The sequence below is a fragment of the Petromyzon marinus genome, chromosome 51 (genome assembly GCF_048934315.1).
Source record: "Petromyzon marinus isolate PM22_M1 ecotype Great Lakes invasive population chromosome 51, UKy_Petmar_22M1.pri1.0, whole genome shotgun sequence".
In the NCBI taxonomy this organism is placed as follows: Eukaryota; Metazoa; Chordata; class Hyperoartia; order Petromyzontiformes; family Petromyzontidae; genus Petromyzon; species Petromyzon marinus.
In genome coordinates, this window is record NC_133717.1 from 510,759 (window position 1) to 528,123 (window position 17,365).

General features: G+C 49.7%; 1 protein-coding gene across 7 annotated transcripts in view; it reads right to left on the bottom strand.

The window, feature by feature from the left end:
* The window catches only part of LOC116953304 (uncharacterized), a 167,677-nt gene that overhangs the window by 123,811 nt on the left and 26,501 nt on the right, over positions 1-17,365 (bottom strand). For 6 of the 7 annotated variants that reach the window (XM_076074889.1, XM_076074888.1, XM_076074891.1 and 3 more), the window contains exons 13-18: positions 16,228-16,296; positions 15,641-15,821; positions 9,244-9,367; positions 4,944-5,039; positions 3,896-4,063; positions 739-1,684 (exon numbers count right to left, since the gene is read on the bottom strand). In XM_076074889.1, coding sequence (XP_075931004.1) covers positions 739-1,684; positions 3,896-4,063; positions 4,944-5,039; positions 9,244-9,367; positions 15,641-15,821; positions 16,228-16,296 — 1,584 coding nt within the window. The remainder of the gene's footprint in view (positions 1-738; positions 1,685-3,895; positions 4,064-4,943; positions 5,040-9,243; positions 9,368-15,640; positions 15,822-16,227; positions 16,297-17,365) is intronic. The other variant, XM_076074892.1, reaches the window with a different exon arrangement.

The following is a 17,365-nucleotide window of genomic DNA, read 5'->3' on the forward strand; positions in this document are numbered from 1 at the left end:
GTCTCACCAGTGTTAGACCAGAGAACGCCGCAAGGCGAATGGGACAAAGTCTTTGTACTGTTCGCGAACAAGGCCATAAAGGCAGTCTATGGTGTAAGGCCAATAAGTGTCAAGGACAATGCATGTTTTGCCACAAATGTGTGGTTAATGCAGACTTCATGCCTTGCAAAAAGTAACTATTTTGGTGGTTGAACTTCTTAATGCAACTTAAGGGGTAAAGCCTATTCTTATTTTTCATAATTTTTATCCTGGCTAAAAGGTGCAAAAGAGAAAAAAGCGTCTTATAAAATACCAGCACAGATAAATTGACAAGACACTCGTTATAAACGAGGAAGGAATGAATCCCAAAAACCGATCTGATGAGGTTCTGGAGCTCATTCAGGCCGAGGTCGGTTTAGATATCACCCCACTGTTGGCCATGGCTGGAGATCAAACTCGAGATCTCACAGCGGTCATCATCACAGCACCAGCCTATGCCCCGTAACACGGCTTAAACCCCCGCAACGAGGATTACCCAGCAGAGAAGTTGGGAAATTAAACACCCTTTAAGTGGAGAAATGCAGGAAATATCAGAGTGAGATGGAAAAAAGCATGTGGATTATTGCACTAAATTCAGCCACCAACTCCCCAAATGTAAGGTTACCGAGCATCGCTTGCCACCGGGCCATTTAAAAAGTTATAAACAAATCCACGCACACACGCACATCTTAAAGATGTTCTTATTTAGAATGAAAATACCTTCCCACGTAAAACACTTCCGTTCTTCCTTCATCCACCAGGAAAACGTTCAGCCTGGTTACTTTGTCAATGGGGAATGAGGACGCTCCCTGTGAAACAAAGGCCGGTCTGGGCGACTGAGTGTCAGCGCTTGTTTGGGCTTCAGTTTCCACTCCTGGGCTCCTGTCAGGTGCAGCAGCAACACCGTTGTCCTCGTGTTCCCAGCCGCATTCCAAGACACCGTCGATCATTTTCATTTCCTCCAAACAGGGGAGCAGATCCAACACCACTCCAATTTTTCCGTCGCTCAATTCACCGATTCCACAGCCAAGTTCGGCGCTCTTATGGGTGGACAGGTTCTGTTCGGCGACATCACCCTCTCCACGCGCATCTGCGCGTTTGCCATCTGGGTCCTCTTGCTTTTGCGAGCTCGTGGTCAAGCCACAAACGCCGGGGGGTTCGGGACACGTGCATTCAAGCAGAGGGAGATTATCTGCCTCGACAACGCCACAGCCGCCACCGCCACTTTTCTCATCCGCATGCAGCGTCTGCCCGGCGTGGGGCGAGGCCTGCTCAGCAGTGCTGCCTCTCGCCCCCACAACGCCCTCATCGGCCACATGCCCAGCTTCCACAGATGACGTAATTTCGGCCGCTGTCGCCACTCCGAACGACGCGTCGTTTTCCGACCCCCGCTCGTCAAACACTCTCCCGACCCTTTTGTATACAAAGAGAAATGGTTCAGTGCCCATCGAGTTAGGGACGCCTTCCAATTCAGGTGGAACTTCTTCACGGTGGAAAATTGGCACCGTGCTTTGCAATGCGACGCTTCGTAAAGGCCCGAGGCTGGCCGTGCCCTCTCCTCCCTCCACTTGCACAGAACCGCACAACTTCTCGCCGGCCCGGATAGAAATTATTTTGACGCGGTGCCACTTATTGCTGACACAGCTCCGCATGCACAGAACCTCACCTGCGAGAACAAAACGCGAATTAGTCTGTTGGTGGCCTACTCGGCGCAGTAGTTACACATCACAAGTTTACTTTTCAGAATTTAAATTATGTCTTGGATTTCAAACCTAATTCCTCCTGGCAACTCAAAAGCTGCTAAATTTAAACCATTTACCACATTTCATGATTTTGTTGTTATAAGATGTACATGACCGTCAAGCTATACAGAAGTCCCTCAGACAACGTTTTTAATCCGTTCCACGAAAACTGTTAACCTAAATAACTGTTAATCGAATATAGGTATTACATGCACGACTCTGTCCCACTGCGAAAACAGAAGTAATGTAAAGAAAGCTAGTCGAGGTCTAAACACCCATAAACGGGTGTCGCTGACTGGCTGATGGCATGGCTCAGCCCCTCTTACGGGCACTCTTGATTGGTCGAAATTGGCGGCCACGTGCATAACGTAAACGTACCTTTAGTCACACTATTAACGTAAGTCAAAATGTTAATGTTAATCGAAACCATGGGGTTCCTATGGTAGGCAAAACGTTAACCGAAAAACCATTAACTGATGTTACTGTTGACTGAGGGACAACTACGCATCAATGCACAGTCTCTGTTATGGCGGAGGGTGGCGGTTTGTCTCGGTATTCCAGGGACTTACACGCATGCTGAGATGACTCGGACTACTCCTTGAGAACCAGCGCTAGGGTGAGTTGTTGTTTAAGGTTTTTTAGACTCAAAATGAGGGCAGGAAGGTTGTTGGGCCCTAGCAAAGCGATGGGTCGCACCGCAGTGGAGTAGGCGCGTGTCCCGTTCACTCTTTCACAATTTTTGCAGCGTTCGAGTTGAAATACGATGATGGTTTGGGACGTGTGGTGAGAAAGCGTTTTGCCGCGTTCACTCTACGGATGTCAAATCTCGGGTAACATGGTAAAGTTCACACGACGATAAATCACACCACACCACTGCACACACATTCATATTCTATCCACTCATTCGACAGCTGCGGCATTGTATTCCTGTTTGCCCCGCAGATTCACAAGTTATCCGGCCGAACAACATTCTCGCTCATCGTGACCCTCGGGTGTCAACGTCTTTGTTGTTCCTCACCATGCCAAGGCGCATCGCCTGGATTGTTTTGACAGTGTAATACTTAATTACTGCCATGCCACTATAGTAACCCTGCTGTGCTATTTGCGAGTGGATTCAATGTAGTTTCACGCCGCTTCAAAATATTGTGACTCCGCACTTTTCGGTTTAAAAATTCGCGGATTTGCGGTCAAGTAAAAATATGGAACGTGGAGGTTCGTGTTATTACAACTGCAGTAGACTCTCGATTACACGGATAATTCAAACATCGCGGATAATCCACAGATTTCTATGCCAAAAAACACTTAGCTGTAAATTATGTTTATGCTTCTCTGTCATCGCAGTTTCGTAAATTAAAACTTACAAAATAAATTATGGAAAAAATCACAAAAAATGAAGCACAACTGACAATTTTGATTGTTACTCTTTCGATTTAAAACTAACAGTAACGATCAACTGTTCGATGTGTGTGCTCAGTGATAACACTTTCCTGCTCCCGCACAGAAGACTCGGCCCACCAAATGGATGGGAGCAGAGCCACGCCAATCAACATCAAACTCCACCCACTGTTGTAAAGATTTGCAACTACTATACTGTAGATGCTATCACGTGGATTTCAGATCAACCTAGAGCAACATATTTGTTCGGTTTAAGCGCATAACTTGTAATAAACATTTCCAAAAATAACAATGTATAACTGTTTTTAGATGATTAATTTGGGCTTAAGGGAAAATATGAGTTATTAATTTGTCAAAATCTCAGGTGCGCGATTAATCAGCAAATCGGATAAACTGCATGCGGATAATAGAGTCTACCGTATTTTAACAAAAAATAACCCTCAACATGATCAACACACCTTCTTTAGGAGTTTTAGGGAGTCGTCCCACTGCCTACTGCAAGTTATTTTCAATTGGAGAGAGACGCACAGAGACCAGGAGAGTCACCTCTCACGCAACGCAGCCCGGTTAGACACAGTAACTGCCACCAAGCCTAGACGTCGCACACATTCTATAATTCTAAAACTTGTGTTGAAACTTGATCTGCGCCTCCTGCAATGGTTCAAAATAAATAATCATAAAAAACGCATTGGGGCACAACTGCCTGTGCGTGAGCGTGCGTGTGCATGCGTATGTGTTACCGATGGTGAGGGTTTGTATAGCTGAAGAGTTTTCAGTGTGGGCCATGCAGTACATGGAGAGCGCCAAGTTTAGCTTCTCGTTGCGGAAGCGAGCGGCGTAGTACCGCACGTAGAAGTGTCTGGGATTCACCACGTGGGTCAGCATCACCTGCTCTGAATGCAACGCGTCTGCGCACGAGCCCATGGCACAACAAAATAAACGATGAATAAAACGAATGCGATTCAACGGACAAATCCACTTCACGTTGTGCACCAGGCGCGCGCGTTATGCTGCCAAGCATATTACTCGGCGCATTTTCGCTTTCACATCTCCTTCTTACATACCGGCATAAGTTTGATACGAATATTTGGCAATTGCAAAACGGATTATAATTCACATGGTACGTTTGGGGCTGCTGTTTACAGCTATATTCACTACCTCAGACACTGCCATGCAAGTCTGCTATCCCATGCCTGCAGTCAATAACAGCCAAGTGATTAGACGACACAAAGGCTAAGCTCATTGAGCACCGGTAGAGGGAGATAGGCAGACGCAGGGTCAGGTAAACTCGTCACCTACCTTCCCCCCCCCCACCTCGAGTCGTCATGGATACCTCATTTATCCAGGCATGGGCAGTGAAATGCTCCAAGGAGACATTGAGGACTGGACACTCGCTGCTACCCTGTTGGGTGTCGTGTCGGGACAGTGCCTGCCGCTTGATCTTAAGGTTTTCTGCTCGTCCACTGGGGTCATTGCTCTGGTGGACAGATTTATCCTTGTAGCGTTTGCAGTGCATCCTAACGTATGTTGAATGAAGACCAAAACCTGCATATGAATTAGGCCCGTAACTTATACTGAAGTCGTAACTTATACCAAAGTCAGAGTATTCAATTTTAGCATTTACACAAAAGCATGATCATTGATTAATGAAGTTAAAATAATAAGCACAATGCAGAAATATTGACTTGAGAGTGACATCACTTCATTTTATTATTTATAGAACATATTATTCCCGAGAATGTTTCACAAGCGTGCAGTAATCTGTCACATGAGTGAGTGGTTCCTAACCCTGCGAAATCCAGGAGGGCCGATTGCGCAAGGAGTTTGCACTCCCAATCTTGCACCTTTGAACAAAGTTCATCTCTCCACCAGCTGGAATCATTCCTACCCAAGGTGAGGGAAAAGAAAAAAAATCAGCCAAGCGCTAACATCTGGAGAAACCACGTAGGTAAAATAAAATAAATGAAAACTCAATTAAATCACGACGTTTCGGAGGCAACACAAGCTTCTGTCTTCAGGTGGAACAGACACAGCAAAATTAGCTGTATCAAGTGAACAGCTCTGGAACACACGAGATTATATACAGGTTAAGGACGGGGGGAGGAGCCAGGAAGGGACGTGGGTGGGGAGGGGGGGGCTAAGTTAAGCCGCCTTTTGTTATTCTGCAGGGGGTTTTGGGGGAGGCGGTAGTGTACTTGCACGTAAAACCACCTTTTGTTATGCTGCAGGGGGTTCGGGGGGAGGGTGATGGCGTGCTGCACGAGAGCGAGTACAATCCTGGTAGAAACGGAAATGGCTGTATAATTATAAGTCAGCTAAAGTTTGACTTGGTTGATGACATCTTTCCAAAAGTTGCTCAATTTAAAACCATCCTCTCGGTTGAAGTTGTGTCTATGTTTGTATATCTGGATGGCTTCATGGACAAATCTTTGGTAATAACCGGGAGGTTTGCATAGTGCTTTGGTATCGGAGAAAATAATGTCATGAGAACCCGCTGTGTTGAAACAATGATCAGCCACGGCCAAATAATTCATTCTGCCGTGTTTCAAATCTTATTGGTGCTCGCGAATTGGGTCAAAAATATGTCGTTTCGTCTCCCCGATATAGCAGTCACCACAGGTACAACTCAATTTGTAAACACCGGGGTACTGTAAGTCAGGAATGACATTCCTTTACGGATGGGATCACATCACGGATTTTGTGTACTGTATTGAACCGGACCTGGATCTTGTGTTTGTTTAGAATTTTGGAAATCTTTTTGGTAACGCCTGCTATGTATGGCAGTGTGATGGTTTTCATTGTAGTATCAGGTGGTTGTTTCTGTATGGTGGGAGAAACAGCTTGGCGGATAGTACGGTCAGAGTATCCGTTCATCTTGAGGGCCAGATGTACATGTTTTAATTCACTGGCCAGGTGGTGTTGGTCAGAAATGCAATGAGCCCTATGGTATAATGTTTTGATAAGATAATTCTTTTGAGCCGGGTGGTGGTGGAAATCAGGTTTCAAGTATGAATCTGTGTGGGTGGACTTCCTGTAAACAGAATGTCCCAAAGAGCCATCAGTCCTCCTCTCAAACAGAACATCCAAGAATGGCAGCTTGCCATCTTTCTCCACTTCCATGGTGAATTTGATGGATGGGTGTCTGGAATTTATGTGGTCTAGGAAATGGTTCAATGCTGGGAGGCCATGTGGCCAAATGACGAAAGTGTCATCGACATATCTAATCCACAGGGAAAGACGAAGGGTGGATGTCTGGATGGCGTCTGATTAAAATTTATCCATGAAAACATTGGCTATCACTGGTGACAAGGGGGAACCCATAGGGGTACCCTCATTTTGTTTGTAGAAGGTACCATTCCAGGTAAAGTAAGTGTTGGTGAGGCAGTGCCTAACCAGTGCAGGTACATCAGGGTTCAGTCCATGTTGGACCAAATCTTCAATTATTCTTATGGTGTCAGGCACTGGGACCTTGGTGAAAAGAGACCACATCAAAGGATGCCATTCCTGACTTACAGTACCCCGGTGTTTACAAATTGAGTTGTACCTGTGGTGACTGCTATATCGGGGAGACAAAACGACATATTTCTGACCGAATTCGCGAGCACAAATCAGATTTGAAACACGGCAGAACGAATTCTTCGGCCGTGGCTGATCATTGTTTCAACACAGCGGGTTCTCGTGACATTGTTTTCTCCGATACCAAAGCACTATGCAAACCTCCTGGTTATTACCAAAGATTTGTCAAAGAAGCCATCCAGATATACAAACAGACACAACTGCAACCGAGAGGATGGTTTTAAATTGAGCAACTTTTGGAAAGATGTCATCAACCAAGTCAAACTTTAGCTGGCTTATAATTATACAGCCATTTCCGTTTCTACCAGGATTGTACTCGCTCTCGTGCAGCACGCCATCACCCTCCCCCCGAACCCCTGCAGCATAACAAAAGGTGGTTTTACGTGCAAGTACACCACCCCCTCCCCCAAAACCCCCTGCAGAATAACAAAAGGCGGCTTAACTTAGCCCCCCCCTCCCCACCCACGTCCCTTCCTGGCTCCTCCCCCCCCCTTAACCTGTATATAATCTCGTGTGTCCCAGAGCTGTTCACTTGATACAGCTAATTTTGCTGTGTCTGTTCCACCTGAAGACGGAAGCTTGTGTTGCCTCCGAAACGTCGTGATTTAATTTAGTTTTCATTTATTTTATTTTACCTATGTGAGTTTACCGAAAAAAACCAAAGAGTATGAATCCTTGCAGTCACGAAAGCTTCAAATCTAGAATCTGGAGAAACCCTCAAGGGGTAATAGATAAATACATTGACAGGATTTCACTTCACTGTGTGTGACACTATCACTCACCACGCTCAAGTAGGGGTCGGCTCTGAAAAACAATCGCGTTGCCACGGTACGTTGCTGATGCTGGCTCTAAACACAAACCGAACGAGTCTCGCTGCCCCTACTTGTTCCGTGATAATTCATAGACGACGAGGGCCATGGGCGCAGTGTCTATGGTGCTGAAGCGGAGCACCGAACAATTTGTGGTTGGAGCTTATTGCAGCGGGATAATGTTATGGACTATGATGTTGCTGAAAAACAGCCACCGCTTGCTCACATTTACCAAATAATAATACAGGGACTCCTCCACTTACGAACATTCGACTTACGAACTTTCAGAGATACGAACAAACCTGTCTCGTATGTGCAGTTGCCTGTTCAGACCGAGAGTCGTAAGTTAAACATCCGCGCAATAGATGGCGGTGGCAGCATCTAAATCTACAGAGCCTGAAGAACCAGTGGCATCTACATTTACAGGAGATAATACAACTTTGAAAGCCATTCTCCTCGTATGTAGTGTACATGCAGCCCAACATGATTGGAATTGATAAGAGTAAAATTGGACTTGTGAACAAATCAACTTATGAACAGACCTATGGAACGAAACTCGTTCGTAAGTAGAGCAGTCCCTGTAATGTGTGTTTATGTTGAACTTATCTATGGGACCTATTTGCCAGTATTTAAAATGATAAAAATAAGAATAGGCTTTATACCTTTTCAGGCAATAAAACAGGTGTTAAGATGTTTAAAGAGATACCTTTATTGCCAGAAAGGGTATAAAACCTATTCTTATTTTTTTCAATATTTTTGATACAGGCAAAAAGGTATTCCATAGATATAACTGCTGGACCCGAGCTATAAGCGTTCTGATACATGCATCGTCCTTGTACTATTCGCCTTTTGGCGTTCTCTGGTCTAACGTCGGTGGTGAGACAAGGCCATAAAAGAAGGCTGTCTCTGGTGTAGGCCAATCAGTTTAAAAGAAAATGCGTATATTATTCTCAGAGCATATTTGTTTGCATGTTTTTCCACAAGTACGTATGGTTAATACAGACCTGATGCATTGCAAAAAGTACCTATTTGGTGTTTCAACATCTTACCACCTCCTGTTTTATTTCCAGAAAGGGTAAAACCTATTCTTGTTTTTTAATTATATGTTGAACTTCTTTGGCACCGTATGTAGCTAACCGTGCTAATTGTAGGTATAGGGGAAGGACAACAAACTAAACACAAAAAGCAGTTCTAAATAAATTAGTTTTCAATTTATAATGGTAAGTGCATAGTTCCACTGGCTTCATATCGGAAGAGCGTTCGAGACGGCCGCAGTAGTGCATTTGAAATAAAAACAATCATTAATAACCAGTGAGAGGCTGCATCCCCTCCGAAACTAAAATATTATTTTTATTTTACCAATAAAAATAATATTTGTATTGGTATATAGCTCTTTTTCAGAATCGACCTGGCCAAAAATTATAGCTCAATTAAGTGGCTGATCTCGTGGAAATGTACAGCAGCAGCTAAATACTCTTAAAGCAAGATGTTGATTCTAAATGGAGGGAAAAACTTGAGGACCCGGAGAAAAAATCCACGCGGCAATGGGGAGAGACACGCAAACTCCAAATACACAACAAACCTCGTCGCGACCGAACCCACGATGACGACCTCCTGCACACCAGGCAAGGGAGATAACATCTCGCTAGCGCAGCGCCCCGATGCCTGAGGGGGAGTTCACCTGCCTAGACTGACAGACTCACCTCCAGATGTGCCTGGGGAAAAGCAACAGGCGAGCGATGCGGACGATGGTGCTGCAGCAGTGCACACTGCTCCCCCCCCCTTCTTGGACCACGTCGCTGTGGAAGGGGGCGAGTGCTTCAGACCCTGCACAACAAAACAGGTATGAACTCGTTCATCGGAACAACGACAAGGCCAAGGCAAACCCCAAAGCTACTGACCACATCGTAAAAACAGCTGTCAACTGCGCTCCAACGGGGGGAGGAATAGCAGAGCTGCACCAACTCTCTCCTGGAGCCCTCTCGTGGTCAGCAGACGGCGTTGGCATCGAGCTCAACACATTGCCGTGCACAAGAACATAATCGATCTGGTACTCTTAATATCAGTCAGAATATGTATTTATACTGCAGGAGGAATCTGATGAGCTATAAAACTCTTTTTCATAGATGTCCAGTAGGAGCACAAGGTAAGAATGTTACAAGAAACAAAACAAACATGATAGTAGTGCAAAGTACAAGGTAAACAAATCACCAAAACACATACAAATACAATTAAACCACCCACATCCTACCAAGCAAATCCCAGAAGCAACCTGGCCACAAATGATAGCTCAACAAAGTGACCCATCATTTGGACATTTATAGCACCAAAATAATCTAAATGATGTCAATGTATGTGTTGACAATTCAGCCATGCTGGATTTCACAATTCCACGATGACCATGTGACCCCCATGGAACCAATTATAGGTGTAGCGACATCGCTGCATGTCGCTGTATGTGGCCAGCCTGGGAAAGGCACACCATGCAATGGATTTCAATGACGGACACAGCTGATTGGGGATGCAGTACCGGCCCTAGTGGGCTCAGGCAGCACTGACCGACAAGCAGGTAATGGGACCACGCTCGACGCGCAGTGCCAGCCCCTACAGAATAGGGGGCGAGAGTGCGGGCCTCGGAACGGGGTTGCGGGGGGCCATGGCACTCTGGTTGAACCCGGAGGACACGTGATCAGAGGCGTCTACCCGGGGACCCCCAAAGGGGGGGCTGGGGGGATCACGTGTCCGGTGGAGAACCTCAAGAGTTCGAGAAGGGGGTCGTGGCTAGGGGCGGAGCGAGCAGCCAGTCCCAGTGGGACTGGCTGCTGTTGTCTTCATGAAGAAACCTACGTCCTATGTGGGAAGAGGATCTCCAACTCAAGGACCCGGACCCAAGTGGGGGTCCGGTCCGTGGTAGCTTACTCGGAGTGTTAGAGTAGCTAGCCTGGTGGTCTACCACCATAGGTTATCTGGTAAAGGGGCAGTTACCCCTTTGTGTTACAGTGTTATGTTAATACATGTGTTGCCTCCTACGTTAATTCCAAGTCTCCGTTTGAGCCCACTACAACTGGCGTCAGAAGTGGCCAAACGTTCATTAGTTAAATAACTATAGGCGATGGAGACTAGGAGAAAAGTACGTGCCAGATCTCCGGAGGAAGAGGACGACAACTCGCAACCCCCGGGGATGGCAGCCCCGGAGGAGGGAGGCAAGGCATCGCCGATGGAGCATCATGCCGTTCGGCCGCACGTCGGCTCACCGCCGTCGGGGAGGGTGCTCCGGGCGGCGCACTCCCGCCTCGCCGAGCTTCTCAACACCGTGGCGTCCATTCTGGACGAGATCCACCGCGGGGAGTCAGCGGCGGAAGAGGGAGAGATGGAGCCGCGCGGGGCCGCAGTTCCTGCCGATATTTCCGGGTTTCCCAGAGGAACTCTTCAAGTTCCCGCCTAAACTCTCCACCAACCGGGAGCCTCTGCGGTTCCGCCCAGGATTCCCGCCAATCAGCAGTCTCCGCTGCGCAGCCCGCGCATACGGCCGCCAACTTGTTGGCAGAGCGGAGCGGAGTTCCCGCCAAAATCGAAGTTGCCCCGCGATCACCGGCGCACGCACCATCCCTCCAGCGTCGGCTACCCGTCATGAAGGACTTCTCAGCCGCGGGAGGCGACTGAGTGGTCTTCCAGCAGCGCTTCCTCTCCAACTGTGAGATGTTGGGGTGGATGGAGACGGAGGCGGAGGCGCTGAGGGCACTGAGGGCGCTTCCCGCCGCCCTGGACGACACCGCCCTGGCGGCGCTGGTCACCTTCCCGCCGGGGCACAGGTCAATGCTGCAGCAGGCGCTCAAGCAGATGGCGGCGATTTACGGGCCGCCGTCCAACACGCGCCATCGGTTCGCTGCGCGGAGGCGGGGGGAGGCTGATACGCCCCTTGCCTTCCGCAGCATGCTGCTGGCGTTGGCGAAGGCCGCCTTCCCCAGGATGGACCAGGAGAGACTCGACTCCCTGGTCCTCGAGAAGCTGCTAGCATTGGCGTGGGACCTGCAAGTCGTCATCCACGCCATCGACGACAACGACCTGTGCTCCCTCAAAGTTGCAAGGTGCATCCAGGCACACTTGCTCCTGCAACGGGAGACGGAACTGGTGGCGTGTGCCGCGCCTTGTGAGGCGCAGGGTACACCTAAGGATTTGGAGCCTGCCCAAGCCTGCGCATTGACCCAGGGCGGAGGCTGAAGGCGGGACGGTATGGTGCAACAGGACGGCTTCCAACACCGGAGGAGGACGTCACCTCATCCGGAGCCCGGCCTTACCGTCTGCTTCAACTGTGGTTTGCCGGGCCACGTCTCGTCGGGATGCCGCGCGCCACGACGTCGCCTTCCCGGACCACAGCCATCGTCCGCCCGACCATCCTCCTCTCCCCTGCAACCTAAGGCGAGTCGCGGCACCTCACTCACCGAGCCCCTGAATCCACCTCACTCATCTCGTTGCGCCGGTTCTCCTTTTCGTCGTGTGCCGATGAGGGGGGGGGGTTCAGACTACGAGGGGCCGACTGGCCGCTCCGATGGGGTCAGTGGTCGGAGCTGGCCCATAGAGTTGCTGCCGTGACCGCGGGTTTGTCCGTCATTATTGATTCCATCGAGGGAATCGATTTTCGGATGCGCGTCGATAATGGGGCGTCGGCGACCATCAATTAGCAGCTGATTTATAAAATTTTGCTCAATAAATGCCGTAACCTATGCCCCGTGGAAGTGCCGTGTTTTGCTGCTAATGGCGGCTCATTGGCATCATTGGCAAAATTACAGCACAGGTCTGTATTGGCGACATTAAATTGACCGGTCCGATTCTCGTCTCCTCATCCCTTGCCGTTCGATGCTTGCTTGGGACTGATTTCTTGGGTAAAATGCCTGTGATGATTCTAATTGACCAAGGGTGCATTGAATTGCCATCGGGCTGTCATTTGGCATTTTTACCCTCTCTCACTCGGATGTGCATGGCCAATTTTACATCGGCCGTACTACGCTCTTGAGCCACCATATCGACACGGGCGACGCCACTCCCATCCGGCAGAACCCTTACCGGCTGAGCCCGGCAGAGAAGCATCTTCGGCTAGCAGTGGATGAGATGCAAGCCGCAGACATCATTTCACCATCCACCAGCCCGTGGGGAGCCCCTATCATTCTTGTTAGAAAGCATGATGGCAGCTTGCGCTTCTGTGTCGATTTCCGCAAGCTCAATAAGATATCTGTGGCTGATGCTTACCCTCTCCCTCAGATGGACAATTCCCTGGACGCTCTGGCGGGCGCCCACTATTTCTCTACCCTTGATTTCCTATCCGGCTTTTGGCAGTTGCCACTAGACGAAGCCTCCAGCCCCAAAATAGAAATTCGTACGCCCCAGGGCATATTTTAATTTAATCGGCTTCCGATGGGGCTCCACTTCGCACCGGCTACGTTCCAATGACTGATGGAGCTGGTCCTTGCTGGACTTCAGTGGGACTTAATATACCTCGACGATGTTATCGTCTTAAGCCGTACGTTCAAAGAGCATCTTGGTCGGCTACGTGTTGTTTTCCTCAAAAATGTGGGTGGTGAATCTCAAATTTAAGCCGCAAAAGTATCACCTCCTTCAAAAATCCGTGCGGTAAGTCGGTCATATTATCAGTAAATCAGGCATTGCGACGGACCCTGATAAAACAGCGTGTGTTCGGACTTGGCCGACCCACCCGTCGGTGGGGGAGGTGCGGAGTTTTATAGGATTCGCGTCTTATTATCGCCGTTTTGTCGCCAGGTTCGCTACCATCGCAAAACCCCTCCACGCCTTGGCAGCTAAAGGTTTAATTGGGGGGAGGCCGCATTTGTCGTGCTCCGCGATGCCCTGGTGAACGCCCCTCCCTTCCACTACCCCGACTTTACTGCGCCATTCGTCCTTGACACAGACTCAAGCAACACCGGCATTGCCGCGGTTCTGTCTCAGGTTGTCAACGGGGTGGAGTGCGTTGTTGCATATGGTAGCAGGGTGTTGTCACCGGCCGAACAACGCTATTGCGTCACGGGCCGGGAACTCCTGGCGATCGTTTTTTTTGTTCAACTGTATCACCCCTATATGTATGGCAGACACTTTCGGTGTGCTCTCACCACACAGCGCTACAGTATGCGCTGCGGATTGAACAGTCGTCAAGGCCAACTTTCGCGTTGGCTAGAGGTCCTCCAGGACCACCTCTTCACGGTGTCCAACCAGAAAGGTACCCAGCATATGAACACGGATGCCCTGTCGCGCTTACCACCAAGCGACAGGTGCGCGTATTTTATGGGCTCGGGGCGCTGTAAGGCGCCGACCGACGACTCACCCCCACCTCTTGCGGCGTCGGCTAAGGTAGCCTCCTCCGAGGTGACCGACGATCCCGTGGCGCGTGATGCCGGCCTTGGCCTGGACCTCGCGGAATGAGGACCAGGTCCCTGGTCAAATTGCACCGCCGCATCACGGAAACAGATGGGGGTAGGGACCGTAGGGGCGTAGCCTCGATCGTCCTGAGGGACAGCCTGCTGATATGCGCTGGGACGGCGGCTTGCGCCGTTACAATATTGTTGTGCCCACTGCCCTGCGGGGTCAGGTTGTTTGGGCAGTGCACGAACGACTGCTGCACTTGGGCGTGCACAAAACTCTTGCCACGCTCCAGCTTGACTTCTTCTGGCCAGGTATGGCAGAGGATGTAGCTTATTTGTTGAAGGGGTGTGTGCGGTGTGCATGGCGGAAACACCTGGCCAGGCCCTGTTGTCCGCCCTTGCAATCGATTTGGGTCTCCCGCATTAACGAGTTGGTCGCCATAGACATCCTTGGTCCATTCCCGCCACCCCTCGTGGAAATAAATATTTGCTGGATGGCGTCGAATATTTCTCGCGCTGGCCAATGGCCTGGCCACTGCCCAACCAGTCGGCAGCTGCCATCACCAGATGGAATGGTGGAGTGCCTGCACAGGACTCCGACTTCAATGCTGAGCCATCAAGTTGGCGAGTCCCAGCTTGACTGGGACTTGCAGGTTCCGGGAGTTCTGGCTGCCTACCGAATGGATCCTCACGCGTCCACGGGCTATTCGCTGTTCTATTTAATGTATGGCAGAGACCATGACCCCCCAATTTATGACCAACTACGTGTCACGCCAAAGAAGGCGTGACACGTAGCCCCTAGCGGGGCTCGGGCAGCACTGACTGACAAGCAGGTAATGGGACCACGCTCTACGCGCAGTGCCAGCCCCTACAGGATAGGAGGCGAGAGTGTGGGCCTCGGAACGGGGTTGCGGGGGGCCATGGCACTCTGGTTGGACCCGGAGGACACGTGACCAGAGGCGTCTACCCGGGGACCCCCAAAGGGGGGGCTGGGGGGATCACGTGTCCGGTGGAGAACCTCAAGAGTTCGAGAAGGGGGTCGTGGCTAGGGGCGGAGCGAGCCCCGCCACACAGGATAAAAATCCGGGTCCCCAGTGGGACTGGCTGCTGTTGTCTTCATGAAGAAACCTACGTCCTATGTGGGAAGAGGATCTCCAACTCAAGGACCCGGACCCGAGTGGGGGTCCGGTCCGTGGTAGCTTACTCGGAGTGTTAGAGTAGCTAGCCTGGTGGTCTACCACCATAGGTTATCTGGTAAAGGGGCAGTTACCCCTTTGTGTTACAGTGTTATGTTAATACATGTGTTGCCTCCTACGTTAATTCCAAGTCTCCGTTTGAGCCCACTACATAGGTATAGTTGCATGTCCAAAGAAACTTGTCGTTTGCAGTTCTCGTTTTAATCTTTTCTTGATGCTTGCTTTGCTAAATTGGCATTTTAATATCTTTTGCAAATCATAAAAAGATGCATTATTTTACATCTCATTCAGATTACCTCATTCGTCTGCCCCAAGTGTTCCATCTCGTTTCTCCTAAGATTACTTCAGAAGCCAAACGGTGACAATTGCATTCTTCATATATATGGGAACACATAACCTCCATAAATGTCGCACTAACAATACTCTTACATCTAAACAGATCCATCCTGAGTGCAGGAATTGGTTTTAAATCGATCTGTTGACCGCCCAGTATCAGAGAGCATTACTACCCTCCCTAGTGTTTGCTAATTTACCTGCGGGTTCAGGGCGAGCTTAAAGCCAGGCATGATTGGCCCCTTTTCTGCGTGGCCTCTGGCTGAGGCACAGCTGCCGTGAGCCCGCTGCAGCTGCTGCGTCGACGAAAGAGGCATGGCCCCTACAGGAGACCGGTCTGAACTAGCAGCCGCACTCATGTTTTCGCCATACTCCAGGAACCTGGCAACGGGGGGGGGGGGGGGGGGGGGGGAAGAGAGATTACCCACCGCTTTAGCATACGTTTAGGTAACGCGAGGCAGAAACAGTGGATTTAATGGCCGACCAGCAAGTTTCTCCATGGCAGGGCATGAGAAGAGGGGCAGCAGCACCACCAGGTGTAGAAGCCATGGTACACGATTGAACATCACAGAAAGTGTTTGGACATCTTTCAAGAAAGGATGTTCTCTCCAACACGGGTTTGATGTGCTGCTGCTTTCCGCGCAAGTTCCCGGACGCAAGTCAACGTCGCGTGACATCAACGCCTGCAGCATTAGAAACGTGATGGGAAAAAAAAAGAGACAAAAACATATAGCGATAACTGATGAGACAAGAGTTTGAATAACCGTGTTCAAAGGAGCCGGCTTACCTTTTGGGGAACATAATCGTGCCGAGTTGCTTAATGTGGCCGATCAGCTGTGTAGGGTCCAGGTCACACCTGCGCATGAGCACACGGGTCTCAACTCCCCATTCAACATCTGCACACTGTTTATGCCACCGCTGGACACGCAATGAGAAAAAAAACCTTTTTGTATCCGTGCTATCGTGTATTATTAAATGGTAGTACTTAAAGTAGCATCACTTTTTAATAATTAGGACAAGGAAACGTTTCAACACGTGACGGTTACAATTTGGTCCATCAGCCGACGGCACCTACTGGACCCACCACTTCCCTGGTGTTATTTAAGCAGGAGGTCGAGCTCTGGATGGGTTTAGACCGAGCCTCATCGGCACAACGTGATCCTCATAAAGGTCGTAGGGTGACAGTGGAGAGCCAGCCGTAAAATTTGTGGGGCCCATTCAATGCAGCATGGCAACAAGATCCAGGTTTGGAAGGCACCTGCATGATGGACTGCGGGAAAATAAATAATAAGATGTACACGAGCGCTTTTTTCACCATTGCAGGCTCAGGTACGGAGGGACTTGGGTAAACAAGTGTCTAGAGGAAGAGCAAAGTGTGTAGACCGGTGGATGGACAACTCAGTGGGGTCACGCGATCGGCATTCCTGCACCTCAGTGGGCCGCAGGCTTGACACGGTACTTTGTGCACTCCTCATGACCCCACTCATCGCCCGAGAGAGAAAGACACTTGGAACAAGGTGACCACGAGAGGGCTTGACGGGCCGCAGGTCGCCCCACCACTGATACGGACACAGCGTGGAGTGGGGAGGAGTCGCCACGGGGATGGGCACAATGCCAATATCCCCCTTGATACGGGGCTGGGCACAACACCAAAATCCTCCTTGATACAGGGCTGGGAACAACGCCAATATCCTCCTTGACAATGGGCTGGGCACAACGCCAATATCCTCCTTGATAATGGACTGGGCACAACGCCAATATCCTCCTTGATAATGGGCTGGGCACACACCATTATCCCGGTTGATATGGGGCTGGGCACAATGCCAATATCCCCCTTGATAATGCTCTGGGCACAACACCAATATTCCCCTTGATACGGGGCTGGACACAACACCAATATCCCCCTTGATACGGGGCTGGGCACA